The 24,511-nt window shown below is 46.5% G+C and overlaps 9 protein-coding genes across 12 annotated transcripts; 5 read left to right on the top strand and 4 right to left on the bottom strand.

Annotated features, from left to right (window-relative positions):
* The first annotated feature begins 30 nt into the window (after positions 1-30).
* On the top strand, positions 31-660 carry LOC6494137. Its single transcript, XM_001960853.4, has one exon. The coding sequence runs from the start codon at positions 117-119 to the stop codon at positions 609-611; it is 495 nt and encodes a 164-aa protein (XP_001960889.1). The 5' UTR covers positions 31-116; the 3' UTR covers positions 612-660.
* Positions 661-923: 263 nt separating this feature from the next.
* Positions 924-2,195, top strand: LOC6494138 (isocitrate dehydrogenase [NAD] subunit gamma, mitochondrial). Its single transcript, XM_001960852.4, has one exon. The coding sequence runs from the start codon at positions 939-941 to the stop codon at positions 2,085-2,087; it is 1,149 nt and encodes a 382-aa protein (XP_001960888.1). The 5' UTR covers positions 924-938; the 3' UTR covers positions 2,088-2,195.
* Positions 2,194-3,146, bottom strand: LOC6496424. The gene is made up of 2 exons (XM_001960851.4): positions 2,712-3,146; positions 2,194-2,518 (listed from the first exon to the last, which is right to left on the bottom strand). The coding sequence occupies exons 1-2, from the start codon at positions 3,006-3,008 to the stop codon at positions 2,486-2,488; spliced, it is 330 nt and encodes a 109-aa protein (XP_001960887.1). The 5' UTR covers positions 3,009-3,146; the 3' UTR covers positions 2,194-2,485.
* A 100-nt stretch (positions 3,147-3,246) lies between these two features.
* LOC6496423 lies at positions 3,247-4,417 on the bottom strand. The gene has a single exon (XM_001960850.4). The coding sequence runs from the start codon at positions 4,051-4,053 to the stop codon at positions 3,898-3,900; it is 156 nt and encodes a 51-aa protein (XP_001960886.1). The 5' UTR covers positions 4,054-4,417; the 3' UTR covers positions 3,247-3,897.
* A 948-nt stretch (positions 4,418-5,365) lies between these two features.
* Positions 5,366-6,208, top strand: LOC6494139 (protein lin-32). The gene has a single exon (XM_001960849.4). The coding sequence runs from the start codon at positions 5,520-5,522 to the stop codon at positions 6,120-6,122; it is 603 nt and encodes a 200-aa protein (XP_001960885.1). The 5' UTR covers positions 5,366-5,519; the 3' UTR covers positions 6,123-6,208.
* A 458-nt stretch (positions 6,209-6,666) lies between these two features.
* Positions 6,667-13,208, bottom strand: LOC6496422 (putative uncharacterized protein DDB_G0282133). Of its 2 annotated transcripts, XM_014908335.3 has the most exons (4): positions 12,684-13,208; positions 12,542-12,629; positions 7,440-12,491; positions 6,667-7,386 (listed from the first exon to the last, which is right to left on the bottom strand). In XM_014908335.3, exons 1-4 carry the CDS (start codon positions 13,041-13,043, stop codon positions 7,376-7,378), a joined length of 5,511 nt encoding a protein of 1,836 aa, XP_014763821.1. In that variant the 5' UTR covers positions 13,044-13,208; the 3' UTR covers positions 6,667-7,375. The 2 variants fall into 2 exon arrangements, with proteins under 2 accessions (XP_014763821.1, XP_001960884.2); XM_001960848.4 differs by having other exon boundaries at positions 6,667-12,491; positions 12,684-13,207.
* Positions 13,209-13,748: 540 nt separating this feature from the next.
* LOC6494140 (kinesin heavy chain) lies at positions 13,749-19,280 on the top strand. 2 transcript variants are annotated; one of them, XM_014907161.3, is made up of 5 exons: positions 13,749-14,074; positions 14,142-14,372; positions 15,787-16,246; positions 16,561-18,440; positions 18,505-19,280. In XM_014907161.3, the coding sequence occupies exons 2-5, from the start codon at positions 14,226-14,228 to the stop codon at positions 18,949-18,951; spliced, it is 2,934 nt and encodes a 977-aa protein (XP_014762647.1). In that variant the 5' UTR covers positions 13,749-14,074; positions 14,142-14,225; the 3' UTR covers positions 18,952-19,280. The 2 variants fall into 2 exon arrangements, with proteins under 2 accessions (XP_014762647.1, XP_001960883.1); XM_001960847.4 differs by having other exon boundaries at positions 13,749-14,372.
* LOC6496421 (protein arginine N-methyltransferase 5) lies at positions 19,278-21,592 on the bottom strand. 2 transcript variants are annotated; one of them, XM_032451319.2, is made up of 6 exons: positions 21,124-21,592; positions 20,618-21,077; positions 20,391-20,556; positions 20,169-20,331; positions 19,601-20,112; positions 19,278-19,530 (listed from the first exon to the last, which is right to left on the bottom strand). In XM_032451319.2, exons 1-6 carry the CDS (start codon positions 21,497-21,499, stop codon positions 19,375-19,377), a joined length of 1,833 nt encoding a protein of 610 aa, XP_032307210.1. In that variant the 5' UTR covers positions 21,500-21,592; the 3' UTR covers positions 19,278-19,374. The 2 variants fall into 2 exon arrangements, with proteins under 2 accessions (XP_032307210.1, XP_001960882.1); XM_001960846.4 differs by having other exon boundaries at positions 20,618-21,062; positions 21,124-21,591.
* Positions 21,593-21,600: 8 nt separating this feature from the next.
* Positions 21,601-23,931, top strand: LOC6494141 (coiled-coil domain-containing protein 93). The gene is made up of 7 exons (XM_001960845.4): positions 21,601-21,793; positions 21,852-22,060; positions 22,123-22,252; positions 22,318-22,617; positions 22,671-23,029; positions 23,088-23,201; positions 23,256-23,931. The coding sequence occupies exons 1-7, from the start codon at positions 21,710-21,712 to the stop codon at positions 23,851-23,853; spliced, it is 1,794 nt and encodes a 597-aa protein (XP_001960881.1). The 5' UTR covers positions 21,601-21,709; the 3' UTR covers positions 23,854-23,931.
* The last annotated feature ends 580 nt before the right edge of the window (positions 23,932-24,511 follow it).

Below are 24,511 nucleotides of genomic sequence, written 5' to 3'. Positions count from 1 at the left end.
TGCCTTTATATAGTAGTAGTTTTCGTTTCCGTTCTAGTCTCATTTTCAGTTTGGATTTCATCTCATTCGTACACGGGGCTGTCATCCGGCGTAGTTTGAGTTCCAGCTCCAGCAAAATGTTCTCTGATCCGCCACAAGATGCCAAGGCCACCCAGACGGAGGCGCAGCCAGATCCGTTGCCCGTCTGCACCCCGCTCTTGATGGTGGACGAGGACGGGCGCAAGAGGTACTGCTACCATGGCGGCAAGTGCAAGTGCGTCCAGTGCGCCAGAATCCGGGCGGAGCAGAACCAGAAGATGGACCAAGCATTGCTCTCCTACCTCCCACCCTCGCGCTTTAAGCTTGAGGTGCCGATCCGGTACGCCAAGCCGAAGCAGTACCGCCTTGAGGCCCGTCGAGCTGCTCCGGAGCTGGCCAGGGAGCTACGCGAGGATCACGAACGGCTGAGAGAAATGTATCCCATATACTACCTGCCGGACAGATACTTCAGCAAAAATGCCTACACGATACCTGGGCCGCAGCACAAGGAGACCCAGACAGACATTCCGATCGGTCACTACGGAATCGATGGATGTCCTTGTACGAACAAGGCCCTCTGTTACGATCTTTAGTCTTGGCTCAATAATTGGGTAGAATAAATGATACCGTGTGTGAACAGTGCGTAGATATATGTTTTATTATATTGCTGGTATTCTTACTTTAGATATTAAATACGTGAATAGATATATATGACTTTAAAGGTTATATCTGGGCCTAGGTAGCTTCTGTTTTGTTACTTTATTAATAGGACTATGTATAGAATTGGTTGGAAAGAACAAAGCCGATACTTTCCATTAACCAGATAATCAAAATCTAAAGTGAATAGCATTTCTTGTCACTAAATTTATATATAATTACAAATTCTGGCACTTTTCTATCCATAGCATTTAGATATAACCATGCTGGGTAGTCTCAAAGTACAACCGCTGCCTTTGGTCAAGATGACCCAAGGCCTGATCCGCCACCTTTCGGACATCAACAGTTTTAGTTTAAATGCGAATTTCGTGAAAGGTAGTGTCCGGGTCGAACCCGTTAGCCTGATGCCCGCGTCCAAATACGGCGGCGTTGACATGGTGACCCTGCTTACGGGTACAACTCTAATTGGCCAACAAGGCTCCAAATATGTCCAGGCAATGCTGCAGAGCTCCAGGGTGCCAGTTGAGGTACAGGTGATTGATCCCCTTGAAACCGACGACTTCTACAATTCGGTGTTAAGGAACAGATCGGCCGTGCACGTCGAGAATGTGGTGGATGCCGAGGCCAAGAAGAAGTCTATGAAACTGTGTAACGATCTGGATCTCTACATGTTCAAGTGTCGAGTGCGTAGCTTTCCCGGCTTCAATTGCCGTTTCCCGGACGTTAACATTCGAATAATCGCTCAGAACAACATGGGCGTCTACTCGGATTTGGAGTATTCCCCCGTAAAGGGGGTGGTGGAAGCCATTTCTGTGAGCACCCAGGAAGGTAACGAGAAGTACCTTAGAAAGGCCTTTGCCACAGCCGTCAAGGCAAACCGAAAACGAGTGACATTGATTCACAAGAGTACAGAGTGGCCGATAACAGATGGTGCCATGGTGTCTGCTGCAAAGGAGATTCACAAGGATTACGAGCATTGCTTGGAGCTGGAACTGATGAACGTGGAGGATTGCATCGGAAGGCTCATAACCCATCCACAAGAATTCGATTGTATCTTTTCCAGTGACCGCTATGCAACAATGATAGCTACAATGTGCAGCGGTATCTGTGGCGGAGCCAATCTGTTCAGCGCCGTGGAAATTGGAGACTTCCATGCCGTGTTCAAGCCCCTGCAGGTGAAACTTTCTCTGACCAACTATCCGATCCTTAGTCCGTACGGGATTGTCAACACCATTGTGGATTTGTTCGATCATCTGGGTTACACCGAATGTGGCGACGCCCTTTGGGAGCAGATGCTTCGCACCATGGAGTCTGGTATTAAAACAAAGGACTTTGGTGGCGAGGACTCTGGCGAGTATGTCATCTGCAACATCATAAATAGGCTACGCTGTCGGGGATTCCAGAACAACTAGTTCCACTAAATTTAAGTTTTGAACCCTTCTTAAAACACAGTTTGCTGGACAAGTTCCTTAATTTCAGTTTCATTATTATCTTAAAATAATAATAAATAAAGAATAATTTACATTTAAAGATCTGATTTAATGGACAATCTATTCTCTAAAAAACATAAAGTTCACAAGTTGTAAAGAAACTGATTACTTCCGATCACTGATCCTGAGCATCACAGATAATTTCGAGAGAAGATCCTTTTTCTTCAAGAGTCACAACATCTTTAACATTTCATCCCGATCAGTTTCAGTTTCAGTTTCAGACATCACGGGCATATTCAATTTTAGATATACATACGTCGATTAATTAACAAATAACTAAACTAATTTTAAATAACTGGTTACGGGTAAACACATTTGGATCAGAAGTTTCGACGTTTAAGAGAGTTCTTGAGCTAAGGAGTTGAAATTTAAATTATTTAAAATAAAAAATCAGACAACCATATTTTTCTGAAGAAATCATCTTGGGGCTGCAAAAACTCCCCCTTACTAAAAAAAAATATAAATCCTTCAGAAAAACAAGGTTACGTACTGCATATAAAAGGTTTAATTTCGGGTTCACAGAGTCAGTGTTGTCCTAAATCCCACCTGTTCCTCCTCCGTACGCAACCTGCTCTCGATCATCTTCATCTTCCAGTTGTCCGTGTAAGTCACCAGTTCCACCATCATCTTGAACGACACATTCTTCTGGGGTTTCAATCTCTTCTCCAGAGACTTTTTCTTCTGGTTGGGATACTTCATGTAATCGTATTCGATGGACTCGACCGTAGCATCGGCCACATCATCACCATTGGATACATCCTTTTCTGGAATCGTTGGAGTCTCCTCCAGAGTCTTATTCTCAAGGTTCAATGACTTGGGTCGCTGCTTTTTAAGGTTATCCATGGTGGTGAGTGGGTGGGAAAAATTTAGTGGGATTTTGTTTGTGGACCTATCAAAAATATCAAAAGTTTATTTCTGAGTTTTTTGGGAGAATTCAGATTTGAATTGCCTGCTGTGGCTATTGTAATAAAAATGATTTCCCCCCATTTGCACGTACGATTTGAATAAATTCGGGCAACACGCCGCCAGCTGTAAACAACTACATAAATACAGGATGTGTCTATGGATGGACTCGAGGTGGAGGCAATAAAATGTCTGGCCAGAAGCATAGCATATTTTCCGGCGCCGAAACAAAAGCCACAACATGGTCACAATTGCCATGTTTTGTATCTGTACTGGGCCGGTAAGCCCATGTCGATACTATATCATGCAAATGGCCCCCATTCCATACCCTTTTTTTGTTCCCTCGTCCCTGGCTAATAAGTACGATAAACGACTCCGCAATACAAACAAATAAACGAATAGCACAAAGCTCTGTGTAAACAAAACACACAGAGCCCGAGCGCAAATCCTTGCCGTGGGCAAATCTTGAGTTATGGCTCAATTCCAGGACCAGGACCAGGACCCGCACCAGACCCAGGACAACGACCAGAGAGAAAGACAACAACAAGACACTGAGGAGCGTTTACACATATACGTCGTAATTTATTTGCCACTAGAAAAGTTTCGTTTATTAAATTTTAGTCGCACACAAGCACACTTCTCATTGCAAGAGGGGATACAGAATTTATTCTTTGTGGGGGGCGGGTGGTGTTGGGCGGTGCTGGGAGTGCGGGTGGTTTCAATCAACTAACTCAGTTAAATGATTTTATTGAACTTAAAGTTCATATAAATAAATTCTGAGCCATTTTGGGGAGGCCCCCACCCCCGCTTAGCACTCGTAGTTCCTGGGTCATTGCTCCAGTTCGTTGGTGGGCCCGTTGGTCAGTTTGGCCCTCAAGGATCCGCAGACCATCATGCAGGTGAGCAGCGAGAGCTCCAGGACACGGCACATGCAGAAGGCCACCACATCCATCAGATGCTCCGCGACTCCCAAGTACAGACACATGCGTTTCTCGTTCCTTATATTCTTTGCTGGCAAAATTTAATAATTTATATCGCTCCTTCAGACTCCTGATAAGCTTTGTTTTTTTTTTACTGATAAGAGACTATCTCTCGCGCACAATGTTTATTTGACTTTAACACTTTTCCAAATGATAACACTCCGCTTGTTGGCGTCCTGTTATATTCAATCCTGTTGCTGTTCGCACGAAGGTCCTTTTCGTCCTCGTCTCGCTTTTCTCTACAAAACGAAACGATTGCCCCAACAAGTGCAAGCGAGACCCATTTAATAAAAGTGGAAGGGGGACGATAATAGGTGCCAGGTTGGGGATGAAGGAGATGGGATGCCTGCCAGTGGTAACGGTACATGCGCAAACAGGTTCCCTTTCGCACAGCTCTCGCTCAAAGGATAACGGGCCAAACTAAAGAAAAGTGATAGCTGGCGCTCTTTTTTTATTAAAAGAGAGAGTTTTAGAACTGATATATAATTTAAGGATTGAGTTAATATTTTATTTGTAAAAAAATATTTTATTTATAAAATTTAAATATAAAAAAAAATTAATAAGAATGCTCTCTCTAGAAATAATAATATTTTTTTGATAGTTAACCTCAAAAAGGATAAAAGACTTCATAAAGATAAAGGCAATTAAAATCCATTAAATAAAAGAAAATTTTATAGACATATAATACCTGAATGTCCTTCTGATTCTTCCTCCTGGCTAGACGACAAATGTCGTGTGTCTGCGAAGGATTCCTCTACCTTTCGGGACGAAAGGACCACCACTTATAGCCAAGGACCCTGACCATATGTTGACTCCTGGCCCAAGTCGGCTTGGTGCAACATATGGTCACTAGACACGAGCCAGAGTGCAGCAAGTTAATTGATGGCCCAGACCGTCCAGTGCAGTAGCTCATCGTCCCTACCCTCCAGCTCGCTCCCTTTCTTTCTCTCCCTTCCCTTCCCCTCTCCCTCTCTCTCTTCCTCGTGTGCTCTTGAGCGTGAAAGTCACAAATTATAAAAAAAAAAAAAAGAGTGGAGAGCAGAAGATCACATGCCATGATAGCACCAATTTGGCAAGCTATCATGACGCGTGCTCGGAAGTGCGAGCAGGCCGGCAAGCGACGTGCGAACAGTCCCCAGCGTGTGGGCGTAAGACAGACAGAGAGAGGGAGATCCGAAGGACGAGCACACTTCTAACCCCTAAAAGTAACCCCTGCTCCCACTTTCAAGATCCTTCGGTTGGGATATGGTAATAACTGCGAGGATCCCGGGGGTCATTTGCGGCCCGTTTACACAAACTTGGTCAGCGCGGCGGTAAAAATATTTGTAGAACGCATCCCGCGGGGGTTGTAGCGTTTTGCGTTTTGCGTTCTGCCATTGCCGTAGCCGTAGCCTCTGCTGCTGCTGCTGCCGCCTCCAACTCGGATCGCTTCAGTTGCAGTTAAACTTTTAACCCGCACGGTATTGCCGCCATGAGCTACTACTACTCATCGGCGTCCGAGGAGGACTGCAGTTCCCAGTACTTGGGCAGTCCCAACTACAATTTGGCTGCTATGTCAGGACCTTCACAGGATTACGGCCCATCGGCCTTTCTATCGCCGGACTGGACATTCCTGGACGCTTCCGTTGGAAATGGCTTGGAGCTAGCTCCCGCATCCTCCTCATCTGTAGCTTCCCTGGACATCCAGACGCCAAGTGAAAATAATATCCTTATCAACCGCAAACGCCGTAGCGATAGCTCTGGAGGATCAGACACCCAGAAAAGTAGTCCAGCCGGACAGACGACTGTCCTCAGTCCCACCGTGCAGAAGCGAAGACGTCAGGCTGCCAATGCCCGGGAGAGGAAGCGCATGAATGGCCTGAACGAGGCATTCGACCGCCTGAGGGAGGTGGTGCCCGCCCCCTCCATAGACCAGAAGCTATCCAAGTTCGAGACTCTCCAAATGGCCCAGTCCTACATCCTGGCACTGTGCGATCTCCTCCAGAACGGCGATGTGGAGGTGGATGCTGCCGCCTATACGATTTTCGGTGATGGCGAAGGAAGTTTTGGATTAAACGGAAGCGCCTTGACTTAGTTGGATGCTCGAGTATATTTAAGTTTTGTGATTTTCATCTTACTGTAGAATAGTTTAATGATAACGATGAATAAAGTTTAAAAAAAGAGAATTAAGAAAGATATAGTTTCATTATTAAATTAAAGATTTAGGTTCTGAAAGATTTAAGATATGACATGAAAGTTCTGCAAGATATAAGGGGAAATATTTTGTCCGAATTATCGGAAATCTTCAATCTTGTCCCCATTATTATGAAGATTAGTAGAGTTCATGATAGACTGTCCTAGCTCTGTCCTATCATGTACCTAGATAACCTTCTAGGTCTTCTTTTTAAATATTTGAAAGATAGATTCAATTGAACATAGTTGGCCATGCTTCAATGGTCCCGAAAACGATCGTAAATTAATTACTAAAAAGTTCATTGATAGCAGAATGTGGAAATTGGGAAAACCCCCGACCCTAAAGCACAAGACCACCCCAATACCGCCACTGCGTAGGCTACAGAGCGTGACGTCCCCAGAGTCCTGGAATAGAACTTCTCGCAATTGAATAAAAGGCAGCTGAGTCCAGAGGCTTCGGTTGGTGGCTGTTACTTTATATGAATCGTTGGCCATGCGGCCAGGGAAGTAAGTGTGAAGACATAACAGCTATGGATTTGTCACCGGAGGACTGTTCGCTTGGGCTTGGCGGGTGGCTTGGGCGCCTTCTTGGCCAGGGGCTTTGGTCCCGGAGAGGCTGCGCTGTCGGGAGCCATGTCCTTATCGAATGAGTATCTCGATGGCCGGAAGTCTGCCACTGGAGGATGCAGGACAACTACTTGTTGGTCGGTCTTCTCCATTTCTCCTTGGCAGATGACTTTGTGGGCAACCAGAAGGGCCCGGTTATCGTCAGTCCCCTTGGTATTGGCCTTTTGGGAGGCTTTTCGAGACTTCGATGACAGCAGCTTCGTTACAACTTTGCGGCGCAACTTTCGCGTGGGAATGCCTTTTTTGGTATCCACAATGGGATCCATCACCGCAGCGGCTAAGTGGTTCTTGATCCATTCAATTGTTGGAAATATGGGATGGCACTCGCCCGGTTCTAATCTCTTAGATTGCTGGGACTCTTGCGATTGGTTCGTGGACCCCGGATGGGCCCAGGACACGCTCTGGAAGCCGGAACTCTGCCGATGGCAGTAGTGCCGGTCCTTGGCAGAACTCTGTCCTGGGACCTCCCGGGGGCCGTCGGGTCCTCCAATCGCCTCCTTCGGCATGAGAATGAGGTACTGCTTGGCGCTACCGTCGTCCTGTAATTTGCAAATGTAATATTGTTCCGAGTTTATGTCAAAGAGAAACTTGCTATTGGCAGAGTCCTTGGTAGATTCCTGCTTCCGGAAGGTTGGGCGCCGGATGCCTAAAGGGGTCATATGTCTGCCCTGCGGACTTCCAGCCCCTCGTCGCTTGGTCGTCTCCCCCATCGGGGATTTTGGAGCTATCGGTGCTCCACGATTGGAGCTTGCTTTGGAAGATTTGGCAAAAGATGTTGATGGTCCATTATAGTGATATGTAGCCTTTTTCTTCACAGGCAGGGAATTTCTAGTCGAGTCCTGGGAGGGTGATCTAAATTCCTGTACTTGCTCCATGAGACTGGTCAGGTCTTGAATGGGGAAGTTCTCGACCACTTCAAACTGCCTATTTTGTATGCAAATCGGAGAGAGTATGGTCAGACCAAGGGGAAGGGCCTTCTTGATACTTGATAGGAAAGGACTTTTCGAAGTAATCAATACATTTCCAGCCGAAGGTCGCTTCACAGAGTCATCTGCTACTGGTTCTTCCGCTTTGATTTTTTCGTCGGAATCGGAATGACATTCACACACAGTTCTCTCATTTTCTTCAGTTTTCTGGGGCTTATCATCATCATTTTCATTATCTGCCGGTTGCGTGTCTTTCGGCTCCCCAGTGTCTATGGGTTTCGGGCTTTGATCGTCCTTTGGCCCTTGGCCCTTACCGTTCTTTGTCTTTCTTTGGCAAAATTCCTTATCGCTGCACCGACACTCGTATTCAGATGGGTATGGATCTGTTCCCCTCGCCTTCGTTGATTTTGGTGGAGCTGGCTTCGAATTCTTATTTCTATTATAAGTCCTATCATTGTCATCATAATCGTCATCGTAGTCATAGTCGTCCATCTTTCTTCTATTGTCATTTCGGGGTGGGGCCGATCTCTGCGACCGTCCATTTCCATTTCTTCTGGGCGAAGTATCCATACGTTCTGCACTGCAATTACAATCGACTAAGTTCCTATCATTGTAATTGTTTCTTCCATAATCATCGGAGTAGTAGTCATCCTCATTGCTCGCTATATGGTAGTTTAAAAATCTTCCGGATCGTTCTGCACTGTTACGAGAGTCTACCTGATATCTGTCAGATCTTTCCTCCCGGTTTCTATCCCAGTCGCGAGAACTATCGTCATATTTGGAATTTTTAGAGTTCGCCGCTTTCTTCCTTTTCTCGGCAGACTTATTTCTGGGTGGGCAGCGTGGGTTCTTTGAAGGTGAATTACTTCTGGATCTTCTGGAACTTTTCTTGTCGCCATCGGTTGGAGCATCCTTGTAGGAGTCACTGGAATCCCTCCTGGTGCTTTCGCCCTTGGTGCTCTTCGATGAATCATTCTTTTTGTACTTACATGTTTCGTCATTGCAAAAGACTTCATCCGCCCCTCGACTCTTGTCGGAATCTCTTCTCGAGCTATCTTTCTGTTTTGATGAGTCCTTATTTTTGTATTTACATGTGTCCTTATTGCAGTCCACCTCTCGATTAGAACGTCCTTTTTGTCGTCGTTCTGGAGAATAGTTTTTGTTTTCATCATCATCTTCAGGATATGTGTCTGTAGTGTCATCCGGTCGATTTTTACGATTCTTCTGCGATCGTGATGTGCGGCGTCCATTGGAATAACCCTTCTCCTCTTCATCTCTATAAGGATATGTGTCGTTTTCATCATTCGTCCGACCATTATTTCTACGATTCTTTTTCTGTCTTGAGGTGGGGCGTTCGTCTGAATAATCTCCATTTTCATCCTCTTCGTAAGGACATGTCTCGTTGGTGCAATTGTTGCATCCCTTCTGACGTCTGGTGCTACGTTCTTCTGAATAATCCCGTCCCTTTCCCTTATTTTCATTTCCGTAAGGACATGTATCGTCGTTGCAATTGTTGCATTGCATCTTACGTCTGTTGCGGCGTTCATCTGGAGCTCTTTTATTCTCCTCGTAAGGACATGTATCGTCGTTGCAATTGTTGCATTGCATCTTACGTCTGTTGCTGCGTTCATCTGGAGCTCTTTTATTCTCCTCGTAAGGACATGTATCGTTGGTGCAATTGTTGCATCCTGTCTGCCGCTGTCTGGTGCTGCGTTCATTCGAATAATTCCTATTTTCATCTTCTCCGTAAGGACATGTATCGTCGGTGCAATTGTTGCAATCATTTTGACGCCTGCGATCCTTTTGTTGTCTAGGCGACTGGCGTTCAAAGTCATAACTCCTACTTTGATCATCCTCATTAGAGGCCTCTTGGTTAAATTTCCGTCCACTACCTCCTTTCAAATAAGGACATTGTTGTGGTCTTGGACACATTTCAATATTGCAATAGTCATCTCCTTTGTTGATATTTTGTTCATTTCGTTGCCTGTTCCTAGCTCCCATTTTTGGACAGTTTTCATCGATGCAGTTGTCTTCGTACTGGTCCTCGGGTTGCTCCTTCTGATCCTCATAATTGTTTTTAGATCTCCGCTTTGGTTTTTCATCCATTGTATCGGAATCTTCCTTTGGCATCTTTTTAACGTCCGGAGACCTATTCTCAGATTCATAGTCAGGCGGCGGAGGCTTTTCCGCAGCATTGGATCTGGAACTTGCGCTCCCTCGTTTCCCATCCTGGTCTCTCCGATCGTCTGGACCTTTTGATCTGGAAGCTGTGCTTTCTCTTCTCTCTTCCTGGTAATTACGATCTTCTGGAGGCCGTGCCTTGGGTGGAGATTTTTTGTTGTCAGATTCATTGTCTGGCGAAGAAGGAACATCTGGACCTTTTGATCTGGAGCTTACGCTGGCTCGGTTCCCGTCCGGGTAGCTTCGATCGTCTTGACCTTTTGATCTGGAACTCACGCTATCTCTTTTCTCTTCCTGATAGTCCCGATCTTCTTGAGATCGAGCTTTGGATCGTGGTTTTTTATCTGTACATTCACAGACCGATGGAGGAGAATCTTCTTGATCTTTCGATCTGGAACTCATGCTTGCTCGGTTCCCGTCCTGGTAATTGCGATCATCGGGACCCTTTGATCTTGAACCTGTGCTGTCCCGTCTCTCATCCTGGTTGTTACGATCGTATGGAGGAGGTCTCGCCTTCCTATTATCTCGATAGTCTTCATTACGACGGAAATTGGAACATTCTTCACAATACGTCCCAAATTGCGAATCGTCCGTAGCCAAAGAATATAATTTCAAGTTTGGATCTGGATTATCAACCGGCGCCTCCTTTCTTTTGTTCCGCCTTGAATTCGAGTAATCAGAATTTGCTGACTCATATTGAGTAAAGGAATCTTCATCATTGCGCGGTGCTTTTGGGCGTTGGGCATCTTCATTACGGAGATTACAACAGGCGGCTTCGCTGCAACAGCTTTCCCGAAGGAATGGACCCATTCGCGCTGAGTTGTCATTGGAGCGCTGCGTTCTCACCGGAGGCTCTTCGTCAAAGTCTTCTTTCCTCCTAGGATATGGACGACCTTTGCCTCTTTCGTCAGAGGATTCTCCAAAGTCTGCTCTCTGACGACCATCCAGTGACCTATATTCCTCTTCCGGCATATTATTTATTTGAGGTACGTCCTCTTGATAATTAGGTGGAATGTTTTGATTGGCTACCTGACGGGAGTCTTGCGAATAAGCACTTCCATTACCAGGACCTCTTCCATCGCAGTAGCAAGGCGCATTATATGAATCATATACCGACTCTGATCGATCATCGCTAGTCGGTTGATTTAAAGGACAGGTTCCAGCACAGTACTTATTTTGTCTCTTGCACTCCTCGCATACATTTTGACCCGGTGGTCCGTAATTCATGTCCTGTCGCCAACTTTCTGGGTTCTCGGTGGAGAAGCAGTACACCCGTGCTTGTGGCGGAAGAGTGGAGGGATCGAAATCGTTCAGTAAGTGGCAGGGCACACACATATCTCCGAACTCATCCATTTGTGCGGTTGTGTTCGGCAAGGCTGGGACCGGATAGCTCGTTGGCCCCGGTTCGTACTGTTGGTTCTGTTGGTAGTAATTGGGCACATTGGGCGGATCATCGGCTTGTTGGCGGAAGCTGTCATATTGGCAACCGCACGGATAGACCATAAAGTTCGTCTGATCGTTGTTATACCGCTCCGGAGCTTGCATTTGTGGATTCTCACTACGTGGCTGCCCGTTTGGCTGATTTTCATGGTATCGTACCGGATCCTGGGGAGGCGGATTATTGTTATAGGGCTCTGAATGAACTGGACACTGACAATTGATGGCCTGGGGACGTCGTCTTGGGCAGTTATTCTTCAGCAACATCACATTCAACTCATCCTCGCCCGACTGGTAGCGAAAATTTCGATTACTTTCACGGCCCGAATTCTGATTCGGGCAGCAACATTTATTTGATTGATTATTTGATTGATTGTTAGATTGCTTGTCCAGTTGAGCCTGCAGTCGCCGGCACATTGCTTCATTGTTGCGCTTCCAGGAGCCACCACAACACTCCTTTAGGCCGTGATCCGTTACCACATAGCGATATCGAGGCTTGAACTTGGGACGCCGTTGGCCACACAGACGGGGACTGGGCCAGTTGTCCGAGCCGTCGGACTCATTGGCACCTAAATTTCCCATGTCCACATAGGCACCTTCACCGCATACACAGTCACGGGAGCTCTCCTGATTTCTATTACTCTGCGATTGTGAGTTTGCGATTGTGCATCTGGAATCACACTGATATCTCGGACTTGGTGATTGGGATTTTTGGTACTGTGGCCGAAAATTCTGACGCGGCTGACTAGTGCGTGGAGATGAATAGGAGTCATCGTCATATTGATTTCTCGATTGGGTCCTCCCACCCGAGTTATAACTACTTTCCTCGCCCAGAGAGTTTCCGCTCTCTTTCGCCGGACAAAACCTTTTTCCTCGTCCACAGCACGATTCGCAGAGACTCACTCTTCCCCCCTTATTCTCACAACATCTCAGGCAATAGGAGGTGGGATACCAGCGATCATTTCCGGAAGCCGATCGTCCTAACTGGCCCACGACAACATCCTCGTTTGGGACTGCTATTGATGGTTGCTCGGGCTCTAGGACCAGCTTGTAGTAGGTAAAATTATCATTGTTGTCGCTCAAGCAGGGGTGTAATGACGCTGTGATTAGTTGTTTGAAAAACTTTCTAAGAATATGGTCTTCGACTCACCTGTTCCTTGGCAGATTGTTTCCTCTGAATTTTTACATATCTTCCTTTCGTCCTCTAGCATAAAATCATCCTCCAGGACCCCATTACCCTGCGTTTATAAAGAGATTGTAGTTTTCAGGATATAGGGATAAAATAGACATACCCCATTTAAATCAGTTGGTCCCTCCGGGCCTTTCAAGAAATGTAGATCCTCGAAGTACGCATGACGAGGGAGATAGCTATAGCCCTCCAGCTGGCTCTTCCGTATGGCGGTGCACTCCTTGTCGTAGTAATTGCGAAGAGCTAGTACCTGAAGCTTCACCTGGTCGGGAGTTAGTCCGCTGTCCATCAGCCGAGTTATCCGCCGCCAAGCATTATCCTTAACGGACGGACTGTGATAACCTGATGACTGGGGATTCCAGAGGCACTCGTTGGATCGGTACAGCCGTATCAGTTTCTGGGTGTTGTTCTCTTCGTTCATGCGCTCGAGCATCAGGTACGTAGAGTAATCCTTGGGGGCCATCTTGCTCTCAATCCCTCGCACTCGTTCCAAGAATCTCGGCTTTTAATCTACCATAGTGTAGTCTTTGCCGAAAAATTTACGGATTTGGAATGTGTGTCAAATGTGAAGAATAAAAAAGCTTAAAACGTAGGCTTGGCAATTGTTTTTTTTGTTGCCAATATCAATTTTATAATTTTGACAACAAATGAAAAACAGTTTGACAGATTATTCCCATTCTTTGTATGGATATTTTACCTATTCAGATTTATTTTACGAATGAGTTATTTGTTAAAAAACCCTGTCTTATAAACTCTAGAATCTAGAATGAAAACGAAAAATAACAAAAGCTTATTGTCTATTATTCTTATGTAAGCCTACAAATTAAAAGGATATACAACTTTCAAGGGATACTTTCAAAGCTTCATTTAAATAATTAACGAAGTTGTATAAACTTTTGAATTTATGACCGTTTTTTGGTATATTTCTGGTATTTTAGTGTAAAAGTAGGGACACACTTGCCTCATGAAAACAACGATAGTCAGACGAATATACTCCACATTTTTCAAATTTTTTATGGAAAACAAGCTCAGCTATGGTACACATCCGGTCTACATGGATTAAATAGATTATGAAAAAAATCTGGGCATAAATAATGCACCTGCAACATCGATAGTCCCCAGCGAACATCGATGTTTCCAGAAATTTTTGAAATAATCGATTTTTCTATCGATGTTTCTCCACCTCTATTATGAACAACCCTGTAAAATTTGGAGTGCCACAAATTCCGACCTACTAACGTATGAAAAGTGCATTTATCAGCCGCACTTTATCATTCCGGGCTTGTGAAAACGTAAGCGGCAAAAAATAGAAATTGGTGGTGCCGATTGCCCATAGAATCGGAGGTGTGAAGAAGCAGCGAGACTTGTGTCTGGTATAACCACAAAATTTTCACTGCATCTCTCAGCCGCTGAGCCGCACCAAAAAAAATTTTCGCAAGTACGAGGGAATCGGAAAAATCGGGACGCAGGAATCGGAATTTGCAATTCATCTAGGTACGGGAACGGAACCGTGTGTTGTGAGTGTGTCTAGCACTTAGGGTATCTTTCTTTAAATGAATAGAGCGCCCCGCGCCGGGATAATCCACGTAAACAGCTGCCGCGTTTAGAGCTCCAGCGCTAATCTCCGCCAGAAACAGCGCGCAAAATGTCCGCGGAACGCGAGATCCCCGCCGAGGACAGCATCAAGGTCGTGTGCCGTTTCCGACCGCTAAACGACAGCGAGGAGAAGGCCGGGTCCAAGTTCGTGGTCAAGTTTCCCAACAATGTGGAGGAGAACTGCATATCCATAGCTGTAAGTATTGGTTGGCCTCTTTAATGACATGTCCTGGACACAAGCCCGGACTTAACCTGAGTTCGGAATCAGTCACCACATCCCCAGTCTGTGTTATGCATTAATCTCTGCGTGCTCCGTCATGACGTCATGCCTCTTGGCGTACATTACCCTTCCCATTTCGCCGACCAATTGGAACGGCGGTTGCCGAAAGAGAGAGGCACTGCCGCCGCTGGTGGCACTGACTAATTGCCCAAGAAATCCGAGACAAAAACGCCATGAAATACCGGAGATATCTTGGGCAACCCAAAAAACTACTTTGAATCAATAGCGTTTTGCATGAAATTGATTTTCCGAAAAAGAGAGCAGGCGAGAGGGCGAAACAGGGTGTGTAAGCGGGGCAAAAAACAAAAGAAAAAAAAAAATAAATAAAGAAATACCACCCACAAAAGCTGGTGTTTTGGTCCGCATAAGTAGGAGAGTAGGTGCACCAGCTAGACTTCTTGCAGCAAGCGATTTCTTGAGTTCCAGTCCGCCTCCAGTGCTTACCTCACTTACATTACACTTCCCCACACACACACACACACACACACATGAGAGCACACCGCGGCACATACACACGCGCCAGCGTGAAGCGCCCCCTAGCCCCCCTCCGCCATTCGACCAGTGAGTCATGCACGCCAGGCCATAAAAAAGGAAAACAATAGTAGCAACACTAGCCTGGAGGCAATGGAATTCGCTTGTATAGTTTTTGGCGCTTTTCGACATGAAATCCATTTCATAACTGAGCGTTGAACCCTGCTGGGTTTTCCTCCTCATGGGGAACAGGTGTAGTCCATCATTTTCCTGGAAGAGAGTTTAGCAATTGAACCAGTTCTGGCCGGGAGAACCGAAAAAAGTCAGCATTATTTACCTGGGGGGGCTGGGAGTAGACTCTACTCAGTAGAGTTTCTTTTCGGGCAGGGGGTAGTTCTATTATTTAAATAATAAAATGTCTGAAAATAAAAGCATCTGCCTAGGAGAGCAGTGGTCATTTGACAGGAAAAACGTTATTTTAATTGGTTTTGGGTTTCGTTGCGAGTCATTTAGGTTGAAAAAAATGTATAATTTAAGTTGAAATAATTGTATCCCCCCTAGCGTGCGCCGCTGTCTTCTTCATACATACAGATTATCATTACTGGCACTGCTCTCTCTCTCTGTCTCTCTCCCTCCGTCTATCTCTCTTTCTTTTGCCGCTCGTTATTCACTATTTTTCCCCCTTCCCCACATTTCTTCCCGATGCTCATAATTACAATCTGCTTCGCGGCCATGCGTTGAAAATTATGATTTGAAAGCAGCTAGAAGGGCGGTGGGGGGGAGATCTCTGAAAGAAATTTCACCGCATCTAACCCATACACTTGGAGAAACTCTAATCCACTTTCGTTTCACTTCACAGGGCAAGGTCTATCTGTTCGACAAGGTCTTCAAGCCAAATGCATCCCAGGAGAAGGTCTACAATGAGGCAGCCAAGTCCATCGTCACCGATGTCCTGGCGGGATACAACGGCACAATCTTCGCCTACGGCCAGACCTCGTCCGGCAAGACGCACACGATGGAGGGCGTGATCGGGGACTCGGTGAAGCAGGGCATCATTCCTCGCATCGTCAACGACATCTTCAATCACATCTACGCTATGGAGGTGAACCTCGAGTTCCACATCAAGGTTTCCTACTACGAGATCTACATGGACAAGATCCGGGACCTGCTTGATGTCTCCAAGGTGAACCTCAGTGTTCACGAGGACAAGAACCGTGTGCCCTATGTCAAGGGTGCCACTGAGAGGTTCGTCTCATCCCCGGAGGATGTCTTCGAAGTGATCGAGGAGGGAAAATCCAATCGTCACATTGCTGTGACAAGTGAGTTCATATCTCTTGGGGTGGTGGGTCTGAAAAAGAGCATAAAAATAATAAAGGGTTTATTCGTTTATAAAAGATATCAGTATATTTTATAACACATCCTAAATATTTTTTTTTATTATCTTTTATAATGTTTATTTTGTAATTAGTTCTATTTATAGATACTTATGGTTATCTATCTGTGTTATTGGTGTTTTCGATTTCATTTTCTTAGAAGCCAAGAAATAGTTGAAAAACCTATGCTCTTTTTCCGACCTTCTCTATAAAATACCCTTTTATTTAAAACATTTACTTAAAAAATATCCTTTTTTCAGACATGAACGAACACTCCTCACGTTCGCATTCAGTATTCCTCATTAATGTGAAGCAGGAGAATCTGGAGAACCAGAAGAAGCTGTCGGGCAAGCTCTATCTAGTGGATTTGGCTGGTTCCGAAAAGGTTTCGAAGACTGGAGCCGAGGGTACGGTGCTCGATGAGGCCAAGAACATCAACAAGTCTCTGTCGGCCCTCGGAAACGTGATCTCGGCACTGGCTGATGGCAACAAAACGCACATCCCATACCGTGACTCCAAGCTGACGCGCATCCTGCAGGAGTCGTTGGGAGGCAACGCACGCACAACCATTGTCATCTGTTGCTCGCCGGCCAGCTTCAACGAGTCTGAAACGAAATCCACCCTGGACTTTGGCCGTCGTGCCAAGACCGTCAAGAACGTGGTCTGTGTGAATGAGGAGCTGACCGCCGAGGAGTGGAAGCGTCGCTACGAGAAGGAGAAGGAAAAGAACGCCCGGCTCAAGGGTAAGGTGGAGAAGCTTGAGCTGGAACTGGCGCGCTGGCGGTCTGGAGAGACGGTCAAGGCTGAGGAGCAAATCAACATGGATGATCTCATGGACGTCAGCACGCCGAATCTGGATGTGGAGGCCCAGCAGCAGGCGGCGGCGGAGGCTGCCAACGCTGCCCAACGCACCGCTCTGGCCAACATGTCCGCCTCGGTGGCTGCGGACGAGCGCGCCCGCCTGGCCACAGAGTGCGAGAGGCTCTATCAGCAGCTGGACGACAAGGACGAGGAGATCAACCAGCAGAGCCAGTATGCTGAGCAGCTCAAGGAGCAGGTGATGGAGCAGGAAGAACTGATTGCCAATGCTCGGCGGGAGTACGAGGCCTTGCAGTCGGAAATGGCTCGCATCCAGCAGGAGAATGAGTCTGCCAAGGAGGAGGTGAAGGAGGTGCTGCAGGCCCTCGAGGAGTTGGCCGTTAACTACGACCAGAAATCTCAGGAAATCGACAATAAGAACAAAGACATCGATTCCCTCAATGAGGAATTGCAGCAGAAGCAGACCCTGTTCAGCACCACTTCCACGGAACTGCAGCAGTTGAAGGACATGTCGTCGCACCAAAAGAAACGCATCACCGAGATGCTGACCAATCTACTGCGGGACCTTGGCGAAGTGGGTCAGGCCATCGCGCCCGGCGATTCAGCCATCGACCTGAAGATGAGTGCCCTAGCCGGAACGGACGCCAGCAAAGTGGAGGAGGACTTCACCATGGCGCGCTTGTATATCAGCAAGATGAAGACCGAGGCCAAGAACATGGCTCTGCGCTGCACCAACATGGAGTCTCAGCAGAGCGACTCCAACAAGAAGATCTCCGAGTACGAGAAGGACCTCGGCGAGTACCGACTGCTCATCTCGCAGCACGAGGCCCGCATGAAGTCGCTGCAGGAGTCTATGCGCGAGGCGGAGAACAAGAAACGCACTCTTGAGGAGCAAATTGACTCGCTGCGCGAGGAATGCGCCAAACTCAAGGCCGCCGAGCACGTTTCCGCCGTTAATGCTGAGGAGAAACAACGCGCGGAAGAGCTGCGTTCCATGTTCGACTCACAGATGGACGAGCTGCGCGAGGCTCACACTCGCCAGGTGTCCGAGCTGCGCGATGAGATTGCTGCCAAGCAGCACGAAATGGACGAGATGAAGGACATCCACCAGAAGCTGCTCCTCGCCCACCAGCAGATGACTGTCGACTACGAGAAGTTGCGCCAGGAGGAGGCCGTCAAGTCCAACGAACTGCAGAACATTATCCTCACCAACGAGCGTCGGGAGCAGGCGCGCAAGGACCTGAAGGGACTCGAAGACACCGTAGCCAAGGAGCTGCAGACGCTGCACAATCTGCGCAAGATCTTCGTGCAAGATCTCCAGGTATGTATATCATAAAGAATAGTTTTCATGTCTGGTTACCACCTAAAATACGTTCTCCCACCAGGCACGCATCCGGAAAAACGTGGTCAATGAGGAGACTGAGGAGGATGGCGGCTCCCTGGCCCAGAAGCAGAAGATTTCGTTCTTGGAGAACAATCTGGACCAGCTCACCAAGGTGCATAAGCAGCTGGTTCGGGACAACGCCGACCTGCGCTGCGAGCTGCCGAAACTGGAGAAGCGTCTGCGCACGACCATGGAGCGCGTGAAGGCGCTCGAGACTGCGCTGAAGGAGGCAAAGGAGGGTGCTATGCGGGACCGCAAGCGCTACCAGTACGAAGTGGACCGCATCAAGGAGGCTGTGCGACAGAAGCACCTGGGCAGGCGTGGACCCCAAGCGCAAATCGCCAAGCCGATTCGCGCTGGCCAGGGTGCGATCGCTATCCGAGGTGGTGGTGCCGTTGGAGGTGCAGGAGCAGCGCCGCTGGCTCCGGCTAATGCTGTCAACTCGTAGATCCAATCAACCTCCATCGCCGCCCAGTTCAGCTCCGCTTTACACTAAACTAAATGGATTACGTTATACATACTTAACATAAATGCCTTCGCTTAGAGATGTCGAGTCCCGATCATATGCCGCGCTTTAAATATACATACGAGTACATAAAACATAAATATTAATTTAATTAAATAAATGTGAGGCGCCCCAGAGAAATAACTAAATTTTACAAAGGAATGAAAAACGAAATAAAAAAAACCCACAGATAAGTAAGGACATCTAATTACGTTAAGAGTATTTATAAAATTTTCAAACATAAACCTAAATAAAAGTCGCAGACAAAGTAAGGTCTATTCGGTTTGATTCTATTTGCAGTAAAAAAACATATTGAGGATCATTTGGATGTCAGTATTGCATGGAATGCAGGACCTGTTGCCTCGACTACAGTCTCATGTTATAGCCAGTGCCGCCTTTGTTGTGCAGCTCCCAATCCTCGGGAGAGTTCACCACCTGCCACTCGTACCAAATTTTGTCGGGGTCGATGCAGCGCGAGAACTTGATGGAAATGGTGTCGCCCTCTTTAAGAGTTCTGGGATGCTGGAAAATAAAAGAAATTCGGATTTATTCACTAACGACTGCAAAGAATGACCTTAAAGGCGACACTTACAGTTGGGAAAAACATAGGGAACCAGGAAAACATGCCTGCCGTGTGCGTCAATGGGTTGATACTCAGACAGATGTCCTTGTACAGATGGGTGTCGAAGTAGCCCCCCACTCCGTGCATGACGCAGTCCTTCTTCACATGGAATGTCAGCACCTTGCAGCGTGTGTTGTCTATTTTATCCTCCCGATTGGGATGTGTAAACTCAAACAACGCTTGTGGCTCATCAATGTGATACACATTCTTCAACAGAACCACATAGCCGTAATCGAAGGCAGGTACGGTGCTTGCCAACTGGCACACATTCTGATGCAGCGCCACCGACATCAAGGGATTGATGTAGGAAGTGGATTTGTAAGGTATACTAATGCCATCCGGCTTCAGAAGCTTCAGGGCACCGTCAAGGCACTCTGGGGAGAGTTCATTGTCGCCGAAGGAACCCAGTAGCTCAGACACCAGGATGTCGGCCAGTTCGGGAGGAGAGAAATCCCTCATGTCCTTCGAGAAAATGTGCACATCTGCGGGGATTATGAATTGGATTAGAGGCCCATCTTGAGATAACAAGAAAGCTTACCCTTGTTGGTCCATAGCGTCTTCACCATATGGGAGAGCGTGCGAATGGCATTGGGATTCTTCTCAATGATGTACAGCCGCACTTGGCGGTTTGTAATCTGGGCGGCATTCAGTATAGCCCTGGCAATGGGGCCACGTCCTGCACCAAGCAACATGACTACGGTCTAAGGAATAAGACGAATAATAATGACAGTTTTAAGATAATTTCCAGCTGACTTCTTACCAACTTCTTCTTAGCCTCTTCTTCGCTAACTCTATCTAACAGAGCCGCCTGTACGGCATCTTGGTATAGCTTGTATTTCACAGGATCCGTTTCAAAAACTTCATAGGTATAACTATCTAAATTATCGAAAAGTGGCTGCAGAGGAATCTCCAGCATGTTTTCATAACTGTCAGAAAAACACGTAAGTAAAGTAATGATAGATTGGAATAGAGTTTCCTTATCCTTACCTGTTGAGTGCATGAGTATCACAGTTCTCGTTAATCAACTTCTTCAGGTAATCGGCATACTGGGACAAAGCTTTGTCGTTGGGATTGGTGGAAATAATTATGTTGGCCCGCACCGATATAAAATGACCGATGATCACTTGCCACTCCTTCTTGAGCACACAGTAGTTGGAGCGGTTTCGCACAAACAGAGAGGATGGAATAATGATGGCTTCGATTGGCTCTCCCAGCCAGCGTCGGATTGTCTCCATGTTGGGCCGATCCGAGTCGTTCAGCTCTACAACAACCTTAACCTTGGGGCTCTGCTTGACGGCGAAGCGCAGCTTGTTCCACCAGGTCCAGGGATCGTTGGCTTCCGCCTTAGAAATATCCTCCTCGGTGGCGTCTTTGCGGTGCTCGAAAGTGGCTATCTCGGGATTGGTGATTGGCACCTGAATGAACCAGTTTCCTAGGGGGAAAGTGTCTTTGTATTAGGCGTTAGGGTTTCCGCTTCTGCCTCCAATTCTTACCCTTTGTCTTGGACCGGACAATCTCCGCCAGATTCGTGTTTTCCGGGCCGCGTAACCGTACCATCACGCTGCCAATATTTTGAAGGTGCTCCGCCCAGGCAATGTCGCGCAGCAGAATCTCTTTGGAGTACTCACGCAGCTTGACATTAGGCGAGTCCACATTAACGTCGGACAGCTTGAATATAACCTTGGAGTTCCAGTCTGTGGCATTTAGAATCGTCGCCGGGTATGTAGGGTCTGATTCATGTGGATCGAAGGGTGCAGTATTTGGGTTGATCGAAATGGCCACCACATTGTAGTTGTTTGCGTAGGCCTTCTCAATCAACTTGGGAATGTTGCTGACACCCTCCTGGTGCAAACAGACGTAGTAATTCATTTTAAACGTTTTCAAAAGCCGGTGCTTTAAATTGTCAAAAAAATGCGGTGACGGTTTCCAGTGTGACCGTTCTTAGGAATTTTTCTTACTTTCACGACCTCTACGATGAATTAGTGTTGGTTAACACCAGCTGATTGATAAATAAATAAATACTTGCATTTATTTATCCTTGTTTTTAGATGGTTTTCGGAATGTAACCCATTCTATTAAATGGCTAACCGCGATGTTTTCTCCAAAATCTTGCCAAATGTCAAATTGGCCACTCGAATCGATGCCGAAGGGCGTGAAGTCCAGGTGAGCGTATCCAAACTAATTGGTGTTTACCTTTTATGTAACTAATTTTCCTTTTCAGGTGGAGCGCCGCGAGGATACGGATGCCAAAGCCAAGGAGCAAGACACCTTCGACATTCTCGTGGCAGCCGGATATTACAGGGCTCGCATTAAGGGCTTATCTGCCTTTGATAAGGTAGTGGGGGGAATGACATGGTGCATCGAGTGCTGCGACTATGATGTGGATGTTGACCTGCTCTTCCACGAAAACCTTTCTATTGGCCAAAAGATGTGAGATAGGTTATAGGATGATGAGTCCTCGGTTATACTTAAGAATAATTTTGCTTTTTTAGTGCTCTGGTAGAGAAGATAGTATCTGTATTAATTGACATGAAGTGTCCACATAGTTTGGAGCCTCATCAAGTACAAGGCCTGGAATTTCTTGCCATTCATCCTGTCATCCAATGGCTGGTGAAGACTTCGGTAGGTTCTTTATGATGACAAAATTATGATGTATGATGTATAAATTAAAGACATTATTTTCTTAGGTTGAAAATCGAGCGGAACGAGCGCAGCGCTTAAAGAGATTTGCCATTGGTCAGTTCCACAATCACTATCAGTATAAAAGCGACAAGGACAATTTGACCAAGATACGCCTGGCCTCCGCTAACATAAAAGTCATCCAGGATCTGTATGCGCCCAGCAGGTTATATGAACGTCAAGAAGCTCCTGCTGACGATGATGTTTCCCGTGTGCGTTTAACTCTTTTGGAGTATGGATATCAAGGACCAAGTTGCAAAAGCAGTGCTGATAAAAAGACACTTCAAAGCCCAGGAGATCCCGCTGAGGTGAGTGCTATAAATTACCTCTATTAAAGACGCCCAACTGTAGCTCGTTTTAGCTCGATCTTGAGGAGTATTTACGGAGTTTATCTCTTGTAAAGGATGATTTCCCGAGCACCCAGAAACGCATAGATCTCGATCCACAGGCCCGTCATGAGCTCCAACAGCACTATGCTGATTTTAAGATAGAGATGGAAACGGATGCTAAGGAATTAAAAGCACAAAATCAGCAGAAGCGTCTCGAAGCCGCCAAAATAGCATTCGAGCACAAGGTTAGGCGCTACTGCAAGGACAACGAACAGCTTAAGGAAGCAGAAGATGAGCAGGCTCAAAAGACGAAGGAAATGGAAGAGCAATTAAGTGCTGTAAGCGCCGAGCTTAAATCACACAAAGACATAGAAGAGCAATCAGATCCAAGGTGAGTTGGAAGAATTATTCTTATTTTTATAATATTTTTGCTTAACGAATACTTTCAGGCTGTTGGAAAAGGTACAGAAGCTGCTCCAACAGCACGAAGAGCTAAAGAAAAGCGAAGCGGACTTCAAAGAATCCTGCAGAACGGATTTGGCCAATCTACAACAACAAATTGAGTAAGCTAAGCTTACAGAAGTCATAAACACATTTCACTTAATTATTTTTTTCAGTGACCTGGAAGCTTTTAGCGCTCAAGATGCGGAGGCCCAGGCTGTTGCCTTGGCTGCCGAGGAGCAGCGTCTGAAGGAGCTGCGCTTACAGCTGGCTAAACGGAATCGTGGAATAGTAGCCATTGAGCGGAAGCTGGACGCCATACCCGATCGCACAGAGCTGGCCCAGTATCAGCGTCGATTTCATGAGCTGCACAACGAGATGAGCGGCAAGCACCTGGAAACAAAGCAATATTATATTCTATACAATACACTTAATGACAAAAAGCGCTATATGGAGAAGGAGCTGACACTCCTAAACTCCATTTGTGAGGCCTACAACGAGGGAATGATGAGTCCGCACGGCCGGGAGGACTTTATTCGCCAGTTCGAGTCCATTGTGGACGGGGTAAAGAGCGCCCAAGACAAGGTGCGGCACAAGTACAACGAGGAACGAATGCGACGCGACGAGCTGAACGAGGAGCTGCAATCACTGCTGGAGATCCAGAGGCAATACGCTTTGGCTGTGAAGCAGCTGACACGTGAATGCCAGCGATGCGAGGAAATGCAGCAGCAGCTCAAGTCAATTAAGAGCAGGACCAAGTCCCAGGCGGTTTAACAATTTAATTAATACGAAAATCTCCTAGCGAAATCGATCAATAAATAGTGTACTCATAATCATAGTGCAATTATCTAAGATGCCATCTTTATATGCTGTCAACCCAAGGATTTTCCTCTAGCGGATCAAGTGCGCACATTTATCAAGCTCAACTTTAACCTTTGGCCCTTTCGCCTCTCATATTTCACACTCGCATATATTCGAGTATTTATGGAATTCCTGTCACTACTGCTAGGTCAGCAGTTTATTTCCATATAACGCAGATAAGAGCAGCGTGTGCACCCCCAAAAATATTTGCATATTTGCATTGCCAAGAATAGTGCACTGCAGCCAGCTCACTTTCTTCCATTCCATTTGGTACTCTAATTAATATGCAGGCCGCTTGGTGGCATGCCGAGCAATCAGAGCCACTTCAGGACTCCCGGACAGCAGCTGCTGCTTGCTGTTAATTAATGTCCTTGCACCTTAACATTGAATTCAAGCTGAGCAATTGCAATTACATTTTATTGCGCGGCAATCAATTCCATTCAACAAGTGACATTGAGACAGCGCCTTGGGGCAGAAAATCTGTGGGAATTGTGGCTTACTTCCGGGACCTTCGGCCAGTTGTTGCTCAAGATAAATTCTCCAGAACTCGACAAATATTTAAAGCCTGGTT

This window comes from Drosophila ananassae, chromosome 3L, assembly GCF_017639315.1.
Source record: "Drosophila ananassae strain 14024-0371.13 chromosome 3L, ASM1763931v2, whole genome shotgun sequence".
Taxonomy (NCBI): Eukaryota; Metazoa; Arthropoda; class Insecta; order Diptera; family Drosophilidae; genus Drosophila; species Drosophila ananassae.
Note: the sequence above shows the minus strand (reverse complement) of the source record. Positions and strands in the feature narration are given on the sequence as shown.